Source organism: Salvelinus sp. IW2-2015, unplaced genomic scaffold (genome assembly GCF_002910315.2).
Source record: "Salvelinus sp. IW2-2015 unplaced genomic scaffold, ASM291031v2 Un_scaffold1826, whole genome shotgun sequence".
Taxonomy (NCBI): domain Eukaryota; kingdom Metazoa; phylum Chordata; class Actinopteri; order Salmoniformes; family Salmonidae; genus Salvelinus; species Salvelinus sp. IW2-2015.
The window spans coordinates 89,500-113,389 of NW_019943197.1; the positions used below are offsets into that span (position 1 = coordinate 89,500).

General features: G+C 45.9%; 2 protein-coding genes across 3 annotated transcripts in view; both read left to right on the forward strand.

The window, feature by feature from the left end:
- LOC112072112 (CD209 antigen-like protein C) overlaps positions 1 to 23,890 on the forward strand; it is a 166,535-nt gene that overhangs the window by 2,399 nt on the left and 140,246 nt on the right. Inside the window, exon 6 of one of the 2 annotated variants that reach the window (XM_070439659.1) lies at positions 101 to 486. The exons of the other annotated variant lie outside the window; for it this stretch is intronic. Within the exon in view, the coding sequence (XP_070295760.1) occupies positions 101 to 248 (148 nt within the window). The 3' untranslated portion in view covers positions 249 to 486. Of the gene's footprint in view, positions 1 to 100; positions 487 to 23,890 lie in introns of those variants that run through there. 2 annotated transcript variants of the gene reach the window in all.
- On the forward strand, positions 9,776 to 23,806 carry LOC112072108 (C-type lectin domain family 4 member M-like). The gene is made up of 6 exons (XM_070439660.1): positions 9,776 to 10,102; positions 16,260 to 16,358; positions 16,445 to 16,720; positions 16,818 to 16,960; positions 17,168 to 17,271; positions 23,269 to 23,806. The coding sequence occupies exons 1-6, from the start codon at positions 10,000 to 10,002 to the stop codon at positions 23,303 to 23,305; spliced, it is 762 nt and encodes a 253-aa protein (XP_070295761.1). The 5' UTR covers positions 9,776 to 9,999; the 3' UTR covers positions 23,306 to 23,806.

The following is a 23,890-nucleotide window of genomic DNA, read 5'->3' on the forward strand; positions in this document are numbered from 1 at the left end:
TTAACCCTGTAGGTACTGGTATTAACCATGATATCTGATGATTTTTAACCCTGTAGGTACTGGTATTAACCATGATATCTGACTGTTGTTAACCCTGTAGGTACTGGAATGACAATCAGCCTGATAGTGGAGATCCTAGTGGGGAGGAGGACTGTGTTGAGATACATAAAGATTGGATTTCACTTAAGGCATGGAATGACATGCCATGTGACAAGAAACTCAACTGGATTTGTGAGAAAGTGTTTTAACATCACCATGACAACATAATGTAGTCTGCAGTGCACACAACTTCCTCCTTCATTCTCTCTCTCACACACAGAGACTCTCTCTGTCTTGCTCTCGCTCACACACTCTGCCTCAATCCCAAACACCCCCTTACACAGATTTTCACACACACACGCACGCACATGCATACACTTACACACACGCATGCAAATGCACCTATTGTTGTATTTGTTTGTAGTATCATATTAATTAAAGTCCTACTTATTTCCTGATTGTACCTTCCTGTGTACTATTCATTTTGTTTCACACATCATCAGATATAATTTGAAATTAGTACATTTTACCTTGTGCATAAACATAATTTCCAATTCAAATAATTCATAAGAATATATTCTAATTTAGGCCTGGTGCAAACATTCTCAACAGTATCAAAGTATCAGCATTACATATGAGTTGACTGTATCACCAATCAGTGAGTGTAATAGAGATATCAAAGGATCTCAAACGATGTTACTAAGTCATCTTTGCCAGTCAGTCATTGTTGTAAAGTTACATACAATATAAAATGCTCATATCTGACTGCTGTTCTCCTATAAGGGTCCAAAAAGAGTGAAGTGGATATTTTCAGTCGTTCAAACAGCTGTCACTCAAAATCTCATCCTCACTGGTTAAGCCTACCCACCCTCAATATCCAGTTTATAGTGTAAAATCTATTGTATGGACATTATAATGACCCATGTTTGTAGTCCTGGACCTCCTGAACATGTTGATGTATATTTGGGAGTAAACAGAGGGTCCAGATCAGCAGAAAGGTGAAAGGAAGGGGGAGTTCTGGAAACTCCCTGAATTATCTTGTGACTGTTACATCTGATATTTAATATATGTTAACAACTAGCCTTTGTTCTCCACTTCCCCTCTATGATCTATATATTCCTGGTATGACAGTGTCCTGTCCATCATCACAAATAGCAAGTCCCATTCCCTGGGCAGGAGGACTGTGTTGAGATATACTCTGGACAAGGTGACCATGTAGAGACATGGAATGATTTATATTGTGCTGCAGAAAATAGTTTAACAATAATCACTGTAACAATCTCTCACACTCACACATGTACACAAGTACTTACACAAGTATGCAAACTTGTTATATTTTTTGTATTAGCATAGCCACAACTACCCGTGTCATTTTGTTGATCTTTCCATAGAGTTAACACCTACAGCAGTCACACAGACAGAGACACACAGATGACTCAAAAACAGAGATATCACTAGAAGCAGAGACTTAACGTATAGAGGACTTGCAGTTGACGTACGACGCCTCCTGGCGGCCATGTTGGAAGACCACCACATTAATTCTAGAATCAGAGACTTAATGTATAGTAGACCTACATAGAAAGAAAGACCCAGGCATTGTTAAAGATGTCAAAGGTCATCTATGCTGAACCAGATATGAACAAGAAGGTCAAGTTTAACAGAGGTGAGATGGAGGAGAGGATTGTGGATATCTACRTCAGTGCAGACACCCTGAGAGACRGTGAGACCAGCACCAAGAGAGAAGAGACAGCAGACACTGCTCCTAATAATGGACCAGGAGACCAGCACTCAGGTAAAACACACTCAACCCTATTAGAGGATAATGTCCAAGGTCCTTCCCCCAGGATTGTATTCTCCATTGTGTTTTGAGAAAGAGGGGAAGAGAGAGGATGTGAAGAGGAATCGAGGAATGGTGAATTGAGAAAGAATCTGTAGGAAAGTTTGTAATACCACTATTTCAACTCTATGGTGAGTTCATCTCTCACTTTAACCACTAGGTGGAATCATCACTTAACCATTCATCACTGTGTCCAACCATCAATATGAAAGAGAGAGAGAGAGAGAGGGTGCCCCCCACTCCAGCAAAGAGGGCCTCAACATGAAAGTCACACATACGCCGTGAACAGGCAATCAGGTGCAAACCCCGCTCTTACACTAGCTCAAGTCAATGGCATGTACCAGATGCTCAGCAGGCTCTGCTCACACTTACTGATCTGTGGCTAAACCACACAACTAACAACACGGGACACTTTATGGAACACAAAGCCTTCATTATCTCATCCTGGAATATCCAAGGTCTGAGGTCATCTGCCTTTGGCCTGAAGAGCAGGAACCTGCACTTCACCAAACAAATCAGAAATTAAGACATTTTCATCCTAAAAGAAACATGGTATAGAGGAGATGGACCCACTGGTTGCCCTCTAGGTTACAGGGAGCTGGTAGTCCAATCCACCAAACGACCAGGTGTGAAACAGGGAAGGGACTCAGGGGGTTTGCTATTTTGGTCTAGTGTAGACCTAACTCAACCTGTTAAATTAATCAAAAACAGGAACATTTTACATTTTGATAGAAATTCAAAAGCAAATGATCTCAAAGAGAAAAATGGCCTCCTGTGTGTAACCTACAGTGCATTCAGAATGTATTCACAACACTTGATTTTTACCACATTTTGTTAGGTTACAACCTTATTCTAAAATGTATTAAGTTGTTTTTTTCCCTCATCAATCTACACAAAATACCCCATAATGACAAAGCAAAAACTGTTTTTTAGAAATGGTTACTCAGTACTTTGTTGAAGCACCTTTAGCAGTGATTACAGCCTTGTGTCTGCTTGGGTATGATGCTACAAGCTTGGCACACCTGCATTTGGGATGTTTCTCACATTATTCTCTGCAGAACCTCTCAAGCTCTGTCAGGTTGGATGGGGAGTGTTGCTATTTTCAGGTCTCTCCAGAGATGTTTGATCGGGTTCAAGTCTGGGCTCTGGCTGGGCCACTCAAGGACAGTCAAAGACTTGTCCTGAAGCCACTCCTGCATTGGCTTGGCTGTGTGATTTGGGCCATTGTCCTGTTGTAAGGTGAACCTTTGCCCCAGTCTGAGGTCCTGAGCACTCAGGAGCAGGTTTTCATCAAGGATCTCTCTGTAATTTGTTCAGTTCATTTTTGCCTCGATCCTGACTAGTCTCACAGTCCCTGCCGCTGAAAACCATCCCCACTGCATGATGCGGCCACCACCATGCTTCCCCATAGGGATGGTGCCAGGTTATCTCCAGACGTGACGCTTGCAATTCAGGCCAAAGAGTTCAATCTTGGTCTCATCAGACCAGAGAATCTTGTTTCTTGTCAGGCGGTGGGTAACTGGTGCAGAGAACAAGGCGCAGGAGAGCAGAGATGAGTATACAATGTATTTAATTCCATGACAGCACCAGTATACATACAATACTCAAAGTGCGGGGAAATACTGGTCACTCGAAAATAATGGGCGTAAATACATAATCCGGCAAACATAACCAGCCAACAAGTACCGACATGAACAATCAATAAACACACACACTAACATGTGGGAAACAGAGGGTTAAATAATGAACATGTAATTGTGGAATTGAAACCAGGTGTGTAGAAAACAAAGACAAAACAAATGGAAAATGAAAAGTGGATCGGCGATGGCTAGAAGACTGGTGACATCCTACCGCCGAACGTCGCCCGAACAAGGAGAGGGACCGACTTCAGCGGAAAGTCGTGACATTTATCATGGTCTGAGAGTCTTTAGGTGCCTTTTGGCAAACTCCAAGTGGGCTGTCATATGCCTTTTACTGAGGAGTGGTTTCCGTCTGGCCAATCTATTTTAAAGGCCTGATTGGTGTAGTGCTGCAGAGATGGTTGTCCTTCAGGAAGGTTCTCCCATCTCCACAAAGGAACTCTGGAGATCTGTCAGTCCCAAAAATCACAATAAAAATCCATCTCCACCGCCACCTCTGGATCCTACTGCACACACCTGCAGTGGAACCAGTGCTGGCAGAAGTCACAGCACACACCTGCAGTGGAACCAGTGCTGGCTGAAGTCACAGCACACCCATGGAACCTCGGACTCACACTTCTGCGGGGAGCTTGCAGTCAGATCAAATCAAATCAAATCAAATGTATTTATATAGCCCTTTGTACATCAGCTGATATCTAAAACTTTTTTACGTCAATACCTCTGGAGGAACCTGCAGAAGTTCTGAACATGCCTTGAGGACTGGTGCAATGGACTGTAGATATGTTTAAACATTGCAATGTTTAAACATTGCAGTTTTATGATACACATTTTTCATAATTTAACATGCCTGTGGAGGTGGCTGTATTGGAATTTCATGGGGCAAGGACACCAGACGAGGCTGCTATGGTGGTGTGATCAAAGGAGACGGAGGAGGCAGTTGGTCCAGAGGAGGCCGCTTCGGTGGTGACAGACAGGGGGGGTTGGTGTGCATCGTGGGGGTGGATGAAACGGCCAATGACGGCTTAGAGTAGCTGGTTTTTGTAGAAGTGGGGTTGAGGGGCCGACAATAGTGTGGCAAGGAGAGCAGGCACGTGGCCTTCTTTTGCAGCTGGAGGTTCCGGTGGCTCCTACAGGTGTTGCACACTGGGAGCCACTGGCGGTGGTGACGCAGCTATCAGGAGGGATTCCAGCGGGGCGTCCAGCAGAGACGATGGTATCAATGGTCTCTTCCATAGCAGCCCTCTCATGTGCCCTCTGTGTTCTGATGGCTGCCCGATGCTCTTTCTCCTCTGCCTCGGCCCTCTCCTTCTCACCCCTCACCTGCCACTGACACGTGTATTCCTCCCCGGTGAAGCATGCGGTGACCACTGGGAGTCTTCTGTTTTGGTATAGCCGATACTTCAGGACAGTTAGGATGTGCCCCAGATCCTTTTCTATCAGCCCCTCTATTAGGGGGTGCTCTTCTAGTGCTAGGGCTGAGACTGGAGCAGGGGCTGGGGGTCCTCCTGTGGTCGCTGGGGAGGAGGTGCTGGTGGATGGCACAGTGCTGCTTTTCAAGGAGAGGCGGTGGTGGGACCCGATAGGGACCAAGGCAGCATTAAACGGAACCATTTAATGGCTGAGGGGTCAAAAGAGAAGGGCCACACTTCTTAAACCCTTCCACCACGTAGCGTATGTCCTTGCAGTGCCGGTACGGTTAGCGTAATACTTTGGCATATTCTGATTTGTTTACCATGTAGGAGTGGTCAACTTGGCTGAGGTCTCCAGCTATCTTGGAGAACTCAGGCTTTAAAGGGCCATGCCACGTCCAGAGGCTACAGGGCATGGGTGCAGTGTGGTGGAAGACATAGAAGTCTTCCCTTAGTGCTGCCGCCATCACCTCCTGGTCCACGTGGCTCTTGTGTCCATCGAAGAGAATAATGAGAGGGCGCTCCTTCACTGTATGCTTAATGAAGTGCTTCCTGAATAGGTCCCCAATAATGTAGCCTCTGTTTGACCGTCCATACAAGGTTTGGGGGGGACCTCCCAGTGTGTTGTGGCCGTAGGGGAAACACTTGGGGTAGATGATAAACGGGGGGACGTCATCTCTCTCTGTCGCATGCCACCTCGGTGATGTGCTCCTTGGTCCCCGGAGCCTGCTGGTACACGTGTTTCGCAACCCGGGGGGCCTGCACTTTGTGCCTGCTCTGACTGCTACTAAACCCAGACTTATCACACTTATAGATTTGTCTGGGTTTCTCCTCCAAGTGCTTCTCATAAGAAGTGAGTAAGGTATCCATCGTCGGACGTGTGGCACACTCAGCTCTCACCCTGTCCAGGGTGTCCATCCTCCTCATGCTCAGGTTCTTGTGCCTCCTCCGGATCATTTCCCATCGCCTCTTCCCCAGTGGTGGGATTGTCTTCCCTTGGTGCTGAAACCTGGAATAGAATAGAATGAAAATTGTCCATCCAGGATGAAAATGTTTATTTTGGCATCACAATACACATCCACATTTACATCACACACATTGAGAACAGTCCGTCCAGCATTCTACATACATTAACACATAGAACTCCAGATACCTTCTGATTTCATCAGCCTCTGTCTGGTGAAGGGCAACCCATGGGTGGCACAGTAGATTCAGTACTGCTCCAGAGAATGTTCATCCTCGGTGCAAGCAATGTGGGTGGTCCACTGCGACCACCATGGGTGAACCGACCGGGGGTCTGCCGAGGTACACCATGAACCTGGGTAGATAAGAAAATTAAATAAAATTCACATACATGTGGTAATCTCCTAAAAACAAAAGATGCCTAAACTTGGCAGCCTGGCAGATAGCCATCCCAGCATGGAACATGTCCCCCTGACTCCACTGCTTCCACTTGACGTTCTCCATGCTGTGTTGGGTACATAGCTAAATAACTTGGCATAATATACACATTCTAGAAAGATAACTCCATCTGAATACGTAGAAACATGTACAATTCATAACTAAGGCATTGAAAGGTTTCACAATAACTGAAAGTTTACCCAGCTTTGTTGTTATCTGTAATAAAATGATTTTAATATTGATACATACATTGTAACATTTGACTAAATACTGCCTCTATGTAGGTGTTGTAAGATGAAACACAGCCTACAGTGATAGGTGTCAAAAGTTTCATGGTTCAAAGTAGAAACACCCCCGTCAGACGACTCCAATTTTGATACGGTAAAACTTGACAACGTTCAGCTGTTTTCATGATATGTATTATCTAACACTTACAATTTATTAAATTGTTGGTTACTAAGCAGTTCTATCAACATTTAGTAACCAGACTAGCAACTTTAGCAAATCCGTTACCTGTATTTCAGAGATAAAAAGTTGGATATTAAATGATGTGTGGTCTGTTGCGCAGTCAAATTTGACAACACACAGCGTCTCCCTCAAAATGTGTATATACAGTATATTACTTTTTTGAAACTTTCATAACCTAACTTAACGTGAATAAATTGTAAAGAATATCAGTGGTCAGCCAGCTAGAAGGGTGTATTTAGTCGTAACACTTTCCGTTATCTTCCAGTCCATTTAAGATTTGAGCGAGGTGATTTAGTCCTCCAACCACTAGTGTGTCCGAAGTTATGGGGATGTTGGGGGGAAATTAGCTACAGTGCTGTACTACCATTACCACTAGTATTACTACTATTATGCTTTTACTATTATAGTAATACTATCATGATACTACTACTATACTACTACTGATATAATACTACTACTATACTACTACTACTAGTATACTACTATTATTATACTACTACTATCATGATACTACTACTACACTACTACTACTACTACTACGCTACTACTATTATACTAATACTCTTTTTGTACTACTATTATAATTCTACTATTATACTATGACTATTATACTACCACCATTATACTGCTACTATTATACTACTACTATTATACAGCTACTAGTATACTACGCCTATTATACTATGACTATTATACTACTACTACTATAGAGTGGTGTACTTAAGTACAAATACTTTAAGTACAAATACTTGAAAGTACTACTTAAGTCGTTTATGGGGGTATGTGTACTATTACTTTCTACTTACTTTCCAGCAGTGGTGGAAAAAGTACCTAATTGTCAAAGTAAAGATACGTTAATAGAAAATTACTGAAGTAAAAGTGAAAGTCACCCAGTAAAATACTAAAAGTATTTGATTTTAAATATACTTAAGTATAAGTATCATTTTCTTGTTTTTTAAATTTACGGATAGCCATGGGTTTGTGCAAGGACGTGCACTGCCAGAGCCCTGCAAAATGACCTCCAGCAGGCCACAAATGTGCATGTGTCTGCTCAAACGGTCAGAAACAGACTCCATGAGGGTGGTATGAGGCCCGACGTCCACAGGTGGGGGTTGTGCTTACAGCCCAACACGTGCAGGACGTTTGGCATTTGCCAGAGAACACCAAGATTGGCAAATTCGCCACTGGCGCCCTGTGGCTCTTCACAGATGAAAGCAGGTTCACACTGAGCACATGAGCACATGTGACAGACGTGACAGAGTCTGGAGACGCCGTGGAGAACGTTCTGCTGACTGCAACATCCTCCAGCATGACAGGTTTGGCGGTGGGTCAGTCATTGTGTGGGGTGGCATTTCTTTGTGGGCCGCACAGCCCTCCATGTGCTCGCCAGAGGTAGCCTGAGTGCCATTAGGTACCGAGATGAGATCCTCAGACCCCTTGTGAGACCATATGCTGACACATGCACATTTGTGGCCTGCTGGAGGTCATTTTGCAGGGCTCTGGTAGTGCCCCTCCTTGCACAAAGGCGGAGGTAGCGGTCCTGCTGCTGGGTTGTTGCCCTCCTACGGCCTCCTCCACGTCTCCTGATGTACTGGCCTGTCTCCTGGTAGCGCCTCCATGCTCTGGACACTACGCTTGACAGACACAGCAAACCTTCTTGCCACAGCTCGCATTGATGTGCCATCCTGGATGACTGCACTACCTGAGCCACTTGTGTGGGTTGTAAACTCCGTCTCATGCTACCACTAGAGTTGAAAGCACCGCCAGCATTCAAAAGTGACCAAAACATCAGCCAGGAAGCATAGGAACTGAGAAGTGGTCTGTGGTCACCACCTGCAGAACCATTCCTTTATTGGGGGTGTCTTGCTAATTGCCTATAATTTCCACCTTTTGTCTATTCCATTTGCCACAACAGCATGTGAAATTTATTGTCAATCAGTGTTGCTTCCTAAGTGGACAGTTTGATTTCACAGAAGTGTGATTGACTTGGAGTTACATTGTGTTGTTTAAGTGTTCCCTTTATTTTTTTGAGCAGTGTATTTTATTAGAATGTTGCTCTGGATGAGGGCTTCTACTAAATGACAAAAATGTACATTTAATGTAATTTGCCAAAGGCTTACGCTGTGTTTTTTTTAATTTTATCTCTAGATCTTATAATTGCATTTTCAATTAATAGCCTGAATGGCTTTTATCATAACAACAAAGTAAAGTAATAAAGGAACAATGTCCTTTAACCAGCTTCCTGATTGAATGTTGATTGGATTATTAAAACAGTGTCGTTTGCAGTTGGACACACACAGAAAGCAGAACAGTACTGAGAGGGCACGCCCAAATGAATGCATGAGCACACACAAGTCTGAAGTTCCCCTTTTACAACCTCTGAGAAAGATGCAAACATCGATTCATAGGTCATATTAGTTTGTAACGGAGGAAACCATCGTGTTCTTTAGAGAGTCTCAGCTTTCAATAGAGTGATTATAATAGTTTATTATGTAGGAAACCATCGTGTTCTTTAGAGAGTCTCAGCTTTCAATAGAGTGGTTATAATAGTTTATTGTCGTTTTTGTGAAAAAAACAAAAATTGGGACGTCTCATGGTCTGACAAACACCGCTCTAGCTCTGCCACCTTTCACCGGAGATGTGGAAGTGTGATATCGGTGGATGAGATGGATTGAGACGCAGCCCATGCAAAAAAAATACATATCTCTATCTTAAACAGACAGATTTTGATGGGGATTTCTTAATTAAGTTAATTAGATTTTGGCAGGGCATGACCATTGTAGTCCAAGGGTTACGTAATGAAGGAACAATGTCCTAGCAGGTCTACTAGCTTCCTGCTTGAATGTGATTGGATCTTTAAAACAGTGTGACCTGCAGTTGGACACACACAGAGGGCTTGCACACATACACACACAAACACACACACACACACACACATACAAAGTTCCCCTTTTAAACCACACACTGATCATGGTGTTTATCTGCTGTTATGTCTCTTCCTGGAGGTTGCTGTCTGCTCAAACCACTGGTTAAGGTGTGAAGTCCTCCCTACATCTATAACACTACGTTCTCAGACACAACAGACTGTTAAGCTAAAGCAGCTGTTTAACAGGATATATCACAGAATATACTGTCCGTTGTACTGTGTGCAGGTCGATAAAGTACCAAAGTATATTTTAAGGGAGAAAATATAATTAGCTTTTATATGGAGCAGTCTGAGGAGATTTATGCTAATGTTGACAGGAAGAGCCGTGGACAGGATACGGTGAACAGGAGCATAGATGAACAACTTCAAGCTGAGGACACTGGTAAGTATACCGTAGTCGTAGAGACAAAGAGACATGGAAGTGTAAACCAATAGTTATTATTCTTCCAATTGCCACATTAACAATTTAGCTTATGTTAATGTTATGGGGTTGGCTGATGCCCCATGCTCCAAGGCTTCAAAAGTCAACTGAGTAAAATAAACTGTAACAAACAGATGATTAATATTCAAAACAGAATACAAAGTGTCTTCCAAATGAAGGTACCTCACTTCACAAAGGAAAACTTTTGAAATGACATACTTGTGGAAATTGATACATACTACATCTCCTAAATGAAAGGTTGTTCCTTTAAGACTAGAGGTTAAATGTTCTGAAATGTTCTAGGCTCTGTATTTCAGGGAGTCTTCTAACTGCAGAAACATACATTATCATGTTCATGAAGTGTAACTCGCAACTGTGTATTTCCAACCTGGACTCAGAGCATTTCATATTATCCTTAACGTAAATCTGAGACACTCCATTTAGTATGACATGTTACCTTTCATATTGTATGTATCAATTTGTGGATACCCATCATCCATTTTGTATGATATGTTACGAATTACAATGTGTACGATATGTTACGCATTACAATATGTCTGATATGTTTCGAATTACAATGTGTATGATATGTTACGAATTAGCAAAATGTACAATATGTTATGAATTTGCTAAACATATGTCAAACGGTGGGTGTAGCTGGTGCATGGAAGTCAGGCGCAAGAGAGCAGAGATGAGTTTACAAAGCCTGAACAAGGAGAGGAACCGACTTTGGCGGAAGTCGTGACAGTACCCCCCCTTGACACGCGGCTCCAGCAGCGCGACGACACCGGCCTCGGGGATGACCCGGAGGGCGAGGTGCAGGGCGATCCGGACGGAGACGGTGGAACTCCCGCAGCATTGAAGGGTCCAACACGTCCTCCACCGGAACCCAGCGTCTCTCCTCCGGACCGTACCCCTCACACTCCACGAGGTACTGAAGGCCCTTCGCCCAACGCCTCGAATCCAGTATGGAGCGAACGGAATATGCCGGGGCCCCCTTGATGTCCAGAGGGGGCGGAGGAACCTCCCGCACCTCAGACTCCTGGAGAGGGCCAGCCACCACCGGCCTGAGGAGAGACACATGGAACGAGGGGTTAATAGGTTTATCGTGGGGAAGCTGTAACCTTTAACTAACCTAGTTCAGTCTCCTCAGGACTTTAAATGGCCCCACAAACCGCGGACCCAGCTTCTGGCAGGGCAGGCGGAGGGGCAGGTTTTGGGTCGAGAGCCAGACCCAGTCCTCCGGTGTGAACACCGTGGCCTCACTGCGGTGAAGGTCTGCGCTGGCTTTCTGGAGCAGCACAGCCCGCTGAAGGTGAACGTGAGCGGCGTCCCATGTCTCATCCGCGCGCCTGAGCCAGTCGTCCACCGCAGAAGCCTCGATCTGACTCTGATGCCAAGGCGCCAGAACCGGCTGGTACCCCAGTACACACTGGAAGGGGGAGAGGTTAGTGGAGGAGTGGTGGAGCGAGTTCTGGGCCATCTCTGACCAGGGCACAAACCCCACCCACTCCACCGGCCAGTCCTGGCAATAAGACCTCAGAAACCTACCCACATCCTGGTTCACTCTCTCCACCTGCCCGTTACTCTCAGGGTGAGAACCTGAGGTAAGGCTGATCGAGACCCCCAGACGTTCCATGAACGCCCTCCAGACCCTCGAAGAGAATTGGGGACCTCGATCATACACTATATCCTCAGGCACCCCGTAGTGCCGGAAGACGTGTGTAAACAAGGCCTCCGCAGTCTGTAGGGCCGTAGGGAGACCAGGCAGAGGGAGGACACTGCAGGACTTAGAAAAACGGTCCACAACGACCAGGATCGGGGTGTTACCCTGTGAGGGAGGAAGATCGGTAAGGAAATCCACCGACAGGTACGACCAAGGCCGTTGTGGAAGCTTACCTCTGGGCAGGTGCCTAGGAGCCTGACACTGGGCTCACACCGAGCAGGAGGAAACATAAACCCTTACGTCCTTAGCCAAAGTGGGCCACCAGTACTTCCCACTCAGACAGCGCACCGTCCGACCGATGCCTGGATGACCAGAGGAGGGTGACGTGTGAGTCCAATAGATCAGCCGGTCACGGACAGCAGACAGAACGTACAGACGCCCAGCGGGACACCGGAGGGGAGTGGGCTTTGCACGTAGCGCCTGCTCAATGTCCGCGTCCAGCTCCCACACTACCGGCGCCACCGGACAGGAGGCCGGGAGTATGGGGGTGGGATCCATGGGCCGCAACTCTGTGTCATACATCCGGGACAGTGTGTCTGCCTTCACGTTCAGGGAACCAGGTCTGTAAGAAAGGGTGAAAACAAAATGGGTGATAAACATGGCCCACCTTGCCTGGCGAGGGTTCAATCTCCTCGCTGCTCGGATGTACTCCAGATTGCGGTGGTCAGTCCAGATGAGAAAAGGGTGTTTAGCCCCCTCAAGCCAATGTCTCCAGGCCTTCAAAGCCTTGACAACAGCCAACAGCTCCCGGTCCCCTACGTCATAGTTTCGCTCCGCTGGGCTGAGGACCTCGAGAAGAAGGCACAGGGGCGGAGCTTCTGTGGCGTACCCGAGCGCTGAGAGAGCACGGCTCCTATCCCAGCCTCGGACGCGTCCACCTCCACTATGAACGCCAAAGAGGGATCCGGATGGGTCAGCACGGGAGCTGAGGTAAACAGAGCACTCAGGTGAACAAAAGCACTGTCCGCCTCAGCCGACCACTGAAAACATACCGGTCCCCCCTTCAGCAGTGAGGTAATGGGAGCCGCTACCTGACCAAAACCCCGGATAAACCTCCGTTAGCCATTGGCAAACCCTAGAAACCGCTGCACCTCCTTTACCGTGTTGGGAGTCGGCCAATTACGCACGGCTAAAATCCGGTCACTCTCTATCTCCACCCCTGAGGTGGAAATGCGGTACCCTAGGAAGGAGACGGACTGTTGGAAGAACAGGCATTTCTCAGCCTTGACGTACAGGTCATGCTCCAACAGTCGACCAAGCACCCTGCGCACCAGGGACACATGCTCGTCGCGTGTAGCGGAGCTTATCAGAATGTCATCAGTATACACCACTACACCCTGCCCGTGCAGGTCCCTGAAAATCTTGTCTACAAAGGCTTGGAAGACTGATGGAGCATTCATCAACCCGTACGGCATGACGAGGTACTCATAATGCTCTGAGGTAGTACTAAACGCCGTCTTCTACTCGTCTCCCTCCCGGATACGCACCAGGTTGTAAGTGCTCCTGAGATCTAATTTGGTGAAAAAGCGCTCCCCGTGCATTGACTCAATCGCTGTGGCTATGAGAGGTAGCGGGTAACTGTACCTCACAGTGATCTGGTTTAGGCCTCGATAGTCAATACACGGGCGCAGACCTCCATCCTTCTTCTTCACATAAAAGAAAATCGAGGAGGAGGATGAAGTGGAGTACCGAATGTCCCCTGACGCAGGGATTCTGAGACATATGTTTCCTTAGCAGCCGTCTCCGCCTGCGACAGGGGATACACGTGACTCCTGGGAAGTGCGACGTCTACCACAAGATTTATTGCACAATCCCCCCCGTCGATGGGGTGGTAATTGAGTCAGGCGAGAGCCAAATCGGCATATTCGGGGGGAATGCGCACGGTGGAGACCTGGTCTGGACTTTCCACCGTAGTAGCACCAACGGAAACCCCTAAACATCTCCCCGAGCACTCTCGCGACCACCCGTGAGAGCCCTCCGTTGCCATGAAATAGTGGGGTCATGACAGGCTAAGCAGGGTAGGCCTAGCACCACGGGAAACACAGGAGAGTCAATGAGAAAGAACTGATTCTCTCCTTGTGACCCCCCTGCGTCACCATGCCCAGGGGAGCGGTGGCCTCCCTAATCAACCCTGACCCTAATGGTCGACTGTCTAAGGCGTGAACTGGGAAGGGCATAGCCACTGGAATAATGGGGATCCCTAAACTATGGGAGAATGATCTGTCTACAAAATTCCCAGCCGCGCCTGAATCGACGAGCGCCTTATGCTGGGAATGCAGGAAAAACTCAAGAAAAGCAACATACAAAAACATCTGTGCAACAGAGGGCTCTGGGTGAGAATGGTGCCGGCTCACTGGGGTGACGCGAGAGTTCCCTGCCTGCTGCCTCAACCCCCAGAGGAACCAACCCGGCACTGACCGGCAGTGTGACCTCTGCAGCCACAGATGGTGCACAAGATTGGAACCTCCTCCAGTCTCCCTGAGCGCAGCACCTCCCAGCTTCAAGGGCATCAGAGCGGTGGTGCTGGGGGATGGAACCGACAGACCCCGCTCTGGACGTCCGCTGGAAGCCAGCAGGTTATCCAGACGAATGGACAGGTCCACCAGCTGGTCGAAGGTGAGGGTAGTGTCCTTGCAGGCCAACTCCCGATGGGATGTCCTCGCGCAAACTGCAGTGATAGTGGTCGATCAGGGCCCTGTCGTTCCATCCCACGCCGGCAGCCATGGTCCGAAAGTCTATCGCAAACTCCTGGGCGCTCCTCGTCCCCTGCCTCAGATGGAAGAGATGTTCACCCACCGCTCTACCCTCGGGCGGGTGGTCGAAGACTGCCTGGAAGCGGTGGGCGAAATCCTCAATGGTCCAGCGCCGCATCTCCTTCTCCCCACACGGCGTTGGCCTAATCCAGGGCTTTCCCCGAGAGGCACGAGACGAGATTGGACACCTTCTCACGGCCCGAAGGAGCCGGGTGGACGGTTGCCAGGTAGAGCTCCAGCTGAAACAGGAAACCCTGGCAGCGTGCAGCCATCCCATCGTACTCCCGGGGAAGGGCGAGACGAATCCCACTGGGACCGGGTGAGTAGTGGAGACCCTGGTTGTGCTGGTGGAGGCGCGGGAGGAACTCCTTGTCTCTCCCAGCGGTCCATGGTTTGGACAACGCGGTCCACAGTGGCGCCGAGATGGTGGAGCAGCGCTCCTCGACCCCTATACCAGGGGGGCCTGCTCCTGCTGACTCCATCTTGTGGGTGTGAAATTCTGTCAAACAGTGGGTGTAGCTGGTGCATGAAAGTCAGGCGCAGGAGAGCAGAGATGAGTGGACAAAGCAATGTTTGAACAGAACGCAACCGCGTCACAAAACCAAATGCCCACTGATCAAGTGAGGCAGCACAAAGTATCGGCTGCCACAAAGCACGGGTGTAAAACAAAACCCGGCGCAAACAAGCCGAAAACGTGCCAACCTGACAATAAACAATTTCACACACAGACATGGGGGGAACAGAGGGTTAAATACACGACAAGTAATGAGGGAATGTAAACCAGGTGTGTGGGAAAACAAGACAAAACAAATGGAAAATGAAAGGTGGATCGGCGATGGCTAGAAGACCGGTGACGTCGACCGCCGAACGCCACCCGAACAAGGAGAGGAACCGACTTCGGTGGAAGTCATGACAACATATAATATGGCATGAATTCTACTAACATTAGCTAGCTGGCTAACGTTGGCAAGGCTAGGGGTTAATTGTAACTGGCCACTATATTTCCTGTTAATGTGAGAAGCTGTATCTTTAACAACCACAAGTCCAGCTCAACAGGAAGAGAGATGGGGTGAGAAAACACCACTTTAAAAGAACAGCTATTCTTCCTCCATTTACAGATGATACAACAGAGATGGTTCATACTACCGAGATTGTATGGGGTTAATCCCATCTTCCACTTAAGTCGAATTCAGACAGTCATTCACTGACGACAATGGGAGACTAAGTGAAACTTTGAATTAAAGGGTTACTTCAGGATTTTGGCCCTTTATCTACTTCCCCAGAGTCAGATGAGCTTGTGGACCACATTTTTATGACTGTATCCAGTATGAAGGAAGTTAGAGGTAGTTTCGTGAGCCAATGCTAACTAGAGTTAGCGCAATGACTGGAGGTGAATGGCATGCTAGCAGATACCCAGGAAATCTGCTCCTATTGATTTTAATTTTGGAAATCTGTTCTCAAGTATAATAAGGAGACACACTAATGTATGCAAGGTTTTAAAATATTACGTTTATGTCAAATGTTATATCTATTTGGGCTTCTTGCAGTCAATTCACAGTCTGTAATGATCCCTGCACTATATGTTCCATGTTTGATTGTGTCTCATTGATAATGCTATGTACAGTACCTCTGTCCACAGAGCCTGGTAGCTCAGAGAAGAGATCCTACAGAGTTGCTGCAGTGTGTCTGGGGCTACTGTGTGTTCTACTGGCTGGGATCATAGGCCTGTATGTCCACTGTAAGTCTTAAGTTATAATTCCTACAATTCACATGCAGTTCTGTGATTATCTCTATTAATGATAAACTTTGTTGTTGTTGTAACAGATGATGGGGTCTCTAAGAGCTTCTTAGCCTATAAGACCAACTTGTCTGCAGAGAGAGACCATCTACAGACTAGTTACAACAACCTGACTAAAGAGAGAGACCAGCTACAGACCAGTAACAACAACCTGACTACTGAGAGAGACCAGTTACAGACGAGTTACAACAACCTGACTAAAAAGATAGACCAGCTACAGACAAGTTATAACAACCTGACTAAAGAGAGAGACCAGCTACAGGCTGAGAGAGATGTTATTAGCGTGAGGCTTACCAATTGCAGTGAGTAAACCTACAGTAATAAATTACATGAGTCTGTATTCTTACATTAAGTGTACAGTGTGATAAGTTAAGGAAATTCATGTCAATCATCTTCTAGAACAAACGTGTCCTGAAGGCTGGCAGAAGTTTAAATCCAGTTGCTACTTCCTGTCTGCTGAGACTAAAACCTGGAAGGAGAGCAGAGAGAACTGTCTGGAGAGAGGAGCAGACCTGGTGATCATAGACAGCGATAAGGAACAGGTGTGAGTGAGTGAGTGAGTGAGTGAGTGAGTGAGTGAGTGAGTGAGTGAGTGAGTGAGTGAGTGAGTGAGTGAGTGAGTGAGTGAGTGAGTGAGTGAGTGAGTGAGTGAGTGTGTGTGTGTGAGTGTGAGTGTGAGAGAGGATATGGCTTTGCAGGGGTAGATATGATCAAACATATAGGTATATATTTATCTTTCTCAACAACAGGAGTTTCTCTTCAAACTCAACAAGAGAGTCTGGATTGGTCTGACTGACTCTGTTACTGAGGAGACTTGGAGATGGGTGGACGGCACCCCACTGACCACCACAAGGTAATACACTACTGCTCTAATAACACTGACCACAGCATACTTAAAAATCCAAGATGGTGTAGCAGTCAGACGTCTTTTTGTCCCTGTCTTATCGTTTCCATGTATATATATATTTATATATTTTGATATCTTTTTTCTTCACATATATCTTTTATATTTTTCTTAACCTCAACTACAACATACTCTCCTGCAATCCGCCTCACCCAATGTGGTATGGATCTGCTATTTCTTTACCTCTGAAACGGAACCCTCAACAGAAGCTAGACAGCAAACTAGCTTCTAGCTAGTAGCCAGCTAGCAACTGCTAGCGGTCATCAGCTACCATTAGCCCGGACAACTCTCGCCAACCTGCACAGCGCGACTGAAACCAGAGCAAATCGGACTTAATTTTTATTTTATCTCCATATCCCCAGATTCCTATCGCAAGCTCTGAACCTTTTCACCTCGATCATCGCAGCTAGCTAGCTGCTATCTGAGTTGCCACTCCTGGCTAACGTCTCTGTCCCGAAGCAAGAACCAATTAGCCTGGAGCTAGTCTTGCTAGGACCATCTCCCGGCTAGCTGAAGAGGTCCATCAGCCACTCCTTGGGTTACAATACCTATTTTGCCAATTGGCCTGGACCCCTGTCGTCCCTTCACAACTGGAATACCGACGTAGTTTATCAACTGGCTCCTCCGTCGCAACGTCCCCTGAATGCCCATATGCTAGCCTGCTCGCCGCGGCCTGCTAGCTGTCTAGAGCATATCTGTTAGCTTAAGAGGCCCATCAGACAAATTATTTGGCCTCTATACCTATTCTGCCAATTGGCCTGGGCCCCCCTTTTACCACACAAATCCCTGCTGATCCACGACAACTGGTCTGCAGACGTAACAGCACGAGGGGGCTACAACAGACTTTCTTCTGTCGAGACGTCCCTCTAAGGCCCTTCTGCTAGCTTGCTAGCCCCAGCCCGCTAGCTGCCTGAATCGCCCTGTCTCCGGACAGTGCCACTCACTGGACCCCTATGATTACTCGGCCTTTCGCTAATGTCAATATGACTTGTTCATTGCTGTTTTGGTTAGTAATTATTGCCTTATTTCACTGTAGAGCCTCTAGCCCTGCTCAATACACCATTAGTTAACCATTTAATTCCACCTCCCACACATGCGCTATTCACCTCACCTGGTTTAAAGTATGTTTCGAGAGACAATATCTCTCTCATCGTCACTCAGTGCATAGGCTTACTTCCACTGTACTCACATCCTACCATACCTTTGTCTGTAAATTATGCCTTGAATCTTTTCTATTGTGCCCAGAAACCTGCTCCTTTTACTCTCTCTCTCTTCCGAACATACTAGACCACCAGTTCTTATAGCTTTGAGCCGTACCCTTATCCTACTCCTCCTCTGTTCCTCTGGTGGTGTAGAGGTTGATTCCTGCAGTGCATAGCTCCACTCCCATTCCCCAGGAGCTCTCATTTGTTGACTTCTTTAACTGTAAAAGCCTTGGTTTCATGCATGTTANAAAAGCCTTGGTTTCATGCATGTTAACATTAAAAGCCTCCTCCCTAAGTTTGTTTTATTCACTGCCTTAGCACACTCTGCCAACCCGGATGTCCTAGCTGTGTCTGAATCCTTGCTTAGGAAGACCACCAAAAACCCAGAAATGTCCATCCCTAACAAGAACATTTTCCGACAAGATAGAACTTCCAAAGAGGGCGGAGTTGCAATCTACTGCAGAGATGACCTGCAAAGTTCTGTCTTACTATACAGGTCTGTGCCCAAAGAATTTGAGCTCCTACTTTTAAAAATGCACCTTTCCAGAAACAAGTTCCTCACCGTTGCCGCTTGCTACCTCCTGCCACCAGCTGTGCCCTGGACACCATATGTGAATTGATTGTCCCCCATCTTTCTTCAGAGCTAGTGCTGTTAGGTGACCTAAACTGGGACATGCTTAACACCCCAGCCATCCTACAATCAAAACTTGATGCCCTCAATCTCACACAAAATATCAATGAACCTACCAGGTACAACCTCAAATCCGTAAAAACGGGCACCCTCATAGATATCATCCTAACCAACCTGCCCTCCAAATACACCTCTGCTGTCTTCAACCAGGATCTCAGCTATCACTGCCTCATTGCCTGCGTCCATAACGGGTCTGCGGTCAAACGACCACCCCTCATCAATGTCAAACGCTCCTTAAAACATTTCAGCGAGCAGGCCTTTCTAATCAACCTGGCCCGGGTATCCTGGAAGGACATTGACCTCATTCCGTCAGTAGAGGATGCCTGGTTATTCTTTAAAAGTGCTTTCCTCGCCATCTTAAATAAGCACGCCTCATTCAAAAAATGTAAAACCAGGAACAGATATTGCCCCTGGTTCACTCCAGACCTGACTGCCCTTGACCAGCACATAAACATCCTGTGGCGTACTACATTAGCATCGAATAGCCCCCACGATATGCAACTTTTCAGGGAAGTTCGGAACCAAAATATAGAGGCAGGTAGGAATGCAAAGGCTAGCTTTTTCAAACAGAAGTTTGGTGGCCATGCTTTCCACCTGGCTACCCCTACCCCGGTCAACAGCCCTGCACCCTCCACAGCAACTCGCCCAAGCCTCCCCCATTTCTCCTTCACCCAAATCCAGATAGCTGATGTTCTGAAAGAGCTGCAAAATCTGGACCTTTACAAATCAGCTGGGCTAGACAATCTGGACCCTCTCTTTCTAAAATTATCCGCAGAAATTGTTGCAACCATTATTACTAGCCTGTTCAACCTCTCTTTCATATCGTCTGAGATCCCCAGATTGGAAAGCTGCCGCGGTCATCCCCCTCTTCAAAGGGGGAGACACTCTAGACCCAAACTGCGACAGACCTATATCTATCCTACCCAGCCTTTTTAAGGTCTTCGAAAGCCAAGTTGACAAACAGATCAACGACCTTTTCGAATCCCACCGTACCTTCTCCGCTATGCAATCTGGTATCCGAGCTGGTCATGCGTGCACCTCAGCCACTCTCAAGGTCCTAAATGATATCATAACCGCCATCGATAAGAGACAATAATGTGCAGCTGTATTCATCGACCTGACCAAGGTCTGTCAATCATCACATTCTTATCGCAGACTCAACAGCCTTGGTTTCTCAAATGACTGCCTCGCCTGGTTCACCAACTACTTCTCAGACAGAGTTCAGTGTGTCAAATTGGAGGGCCTGTTGTCCGGACCTTTGGCAGTCTCTATGGGGGTGCCAGAGGGTTCAATCCTCGGGCCGACTCTTTTCTCTGTATACATCAATGATGTAGCTCTTGCTGCTGGTGACTCTCCGATTCACCTCTACGCAGACATAACCATTCTGTATACTTCTGGCCCTTCACTGGACACTGTGTTAACTTACCTCCAGACAAGTTTCAATGCCATACAACTGTCCTTCCGTGGCCTCCAACTGCTCTTAAATGCAAGTTAAACTAAATGCATGCTCTTCAACCGATCGCTGCCCACACCTGCCCGCCTGTTCCGCAACTTAGAATATGTGGACAACTACAAATACCTGGGTGTCTGGTTAGACTGTAAACTCTCCTTCCAGACTCACATTAAGCATCACCAATCCAATATTAAATCTAGAATCAGCCTCCTATTTTGCAACAAAGCATCCTTCACTCATGCTGCCAAACATACCCTCGTAAAACTGACCATCCTACCGATCCTTCACTTCGGTGATGTCATTTACAAAATAGCCTTCAACACTCTACTCAGCAAATTGGATGCAGTCTATCACAGTGCCATCCGTTTTGTCACCAAAGCCCCTTAAACTACCCACCATTGCGACCTGTATGCTCTTGTTGGCTGGCCCTCGCTTCATATTCGTCGCCAAACCCACTGGCTTCAGGTCATCTATAAGTCTTTGCTAGGTCAAGCCTCACCTAATCTCAGCTCACTGGTCACCATAGCAGCACCCACCCGTAGCACGTGCTCCAGCAGGTACATTTCACTGGTCACCCCCAAAACCACTTCCTCCTTCAACCGTCTTTCCTTCCAGTTCTCTGCTGCCAATGACTTAAATGAACTGCAAAAATCACTGAAGCTGGAGACTCATATCTCCCTCACTAGCTTTAGGCAACAGCTGTCAGAGCAGCTCACAGATCACTGCACTTGTACATAGCCCATCTGTAATTAGCCCCTCCAATTACCTCATGCCCATACAGTTATCTATTTTATTTATTTTGCTCCTTTGCACCCCAGTATCTCTACTTGTACACTCATCTTCTGCACATCTACCACTCCAGTGTTTAATTTCTATATACCGTAATTATTTCGCCACTATGGCCTATATATTGCCTTATCTCCATTATCCTACCTCATTTGAACACACTGTATATAGACTTTTTCTATTGTATTATTCACTGTATGTTTTGTTTATTCCATGTGTAAGCCTACCTGGTTAACTTCTACCGAGTCAGAAACCCGGATCCGGGAGCACCCCCCACCCCCCACCAGTAAAAAAGCTGAATAGCATAGCTAGCATAGCGTCACAAGTAAATAGTAGCATCTAAATATCATTCAATCACAAGTCCAAGATACCAGATGAAAGATCCACTTCTTGTGAATCCAGCAATCATTTCTGATTTTTAAAATGTTTTACAGGGAAGACACAATATGTAAATCTATTAGCTAACCACGTTAGCAAAAGACACCATTTTTCTTTGTCCACCATTTTTTCTCTCCACCAGTTAGCTATCACCAATTCGGCCAAATAAAGATATTGATAGCCACTAACCAAGAAAAAACCTCATCAGATGACAGTCTGATAACATATTTATTGTATAGGATAGTTTTGTTGAGAAAATGTGCATATTTCAGGTAGAAATCATAGTTTACAATTGCACCCACCATCACAACTCGACTAGAATAAATACAGAGAGCAACGTGTATTACCAATTTACTCATCATAAAACATTTCATAAAAATAGACAAAGCATAGCAATGGAAAGACACAGATCTTGTGAATTCAGACATATTTCAGATTTTCTAAGCGTTTACAGCGAAAACACAATAAATCGTTATATTAGCATACCACATGTGCAAACGTTACCCCAGCATGAATCCAAGGCAAGGGAGCGATAACGTATGATCACCAAAATATATTAATTTTTTCACTAACCTTCTCAGAATTCTTCCGATGACACTCCTGTAACATCATATTGCAACATACATATGAGTTTGTTCGAAAATGTGCATATTTAGCCACAAAAAAACCGTGGTTATACAATGAGAATAGTAGCAAAACTGGCCTGAAAATGTCGGGCGCTATATTTGAGAGTGATCTAGTCTAATCGATAGCTAATCATAAACTTGACTAAAAAATACAGGGTTGACAGGAATCGAAAGACAAATTAGTTCTTAAACAAAGGTGAAATAAAAAAATGTAATAAAAATAAAACAGTGTAAGGAGTAGGACGATTCTCTCTGTTGTTCATACTCTAGGTCCTCCATACTCAACTGGTGGACCACCACGACCACAGAGTAAGAGACGATGACGACTCTGACAATAAGGCTCCAATTTGCAATTCATCTCATTTTCAATTCATTCAACCTTTATGCATACAGGTATTGTCATTGATGGTAGTATTCAACAAAAATTGAATTTAAGCTGAATAATGCAGCATATTATTTAGGATTGTGATGTTCTGTGATATCTGATTGTTTTTAACCCTGTAGGTACTGGTATTAACCATGATATCTGATGGTTTTTAACCCTGTAGGTACTGGTATTAACCATGATATCTGACTGTTGTTAACCCTGTAGGTACTGGTATTATCCATGATATCTGATGGTTTTTAACCCTTTAGGTACTGGTATTAACCATGATATCTGACTGTTTAACCCTGTAGTACTGGTATTAACCATGATATGATGGTTTTTTAAACCTTTAGGTACTGGTATTAAACATGATACTGATGGTTTTTAACCCTGTAGGTACTGGTATTAACCATGATATCTGACTGTTTTTAACCCTGTAGGTACTGGAATGACAAGCAGCTGATAGGGAGATCCTAGTGGGGAGGAGGACTGTGTTGAGATACATAAAGATTGGATTCCACTTAAGGCATGGAATGACATGTCAGTTGACTGGAAACTCAACTGGATTTGTGAGAAAGTGGTTTAACGTCTTAGGGCTAGGGGGCAGAATTTCCATGTCTGCCTGCTGACGTGCCCAAAGTTGTACTGCCTGTTACTCAGCCCAGAGGCTACTATATGCATATAGAAAACACTCTGAAGTTTCTAAAACTGTTAAAAAAAATCTGTGAGTATAACAGAACTGATATAGCAGGCGAAAACCCGAGGAAAATCCATCCGATATTAACATCACCATGACAACATGCTTTAACACAAACATCAGCCTACAGTGCACACCACTTCCTCCTTCATTCTCTCTCTCTGTCTTTCCTCACACCCTTACACACATTTTCACACACACACGCACGCACACACACATGCATGCAAATGCACCTATTGTTGTATTTGTTGTTAGATCATATTAATAAAAGTCCTACTTATTTCCTGATGTAACTCCTGTGTACTATTCGTTTTGTTTCACACGTCATCAGATATAATTTGATTTTAGTACATTTGACTTTGTGC

Coding starts and splice junctions, on each gene's coding strand:
- LOC112072108 (XM_070439660.1), top strand. CDS start 10,000: ATGGAGCAGTCTGAGGAGATTTATGCTAATGTTGACAGGAAGAGCCGT. Junction 10,103..16,259: donor ACTTCAAGCTGAGGACACTG/GTAAGTATACCG, acceptor CTCTGTCCACAG/AGCCTGGTAGCTCAGAGAAG. Junction 16,359..16,444: donor CATAGGCCTGTATGTCCACT/GTAAGTCTTAAG, acceptor TTGTTGTAACAG/ATGATGGGGTCTCTAAGAGC.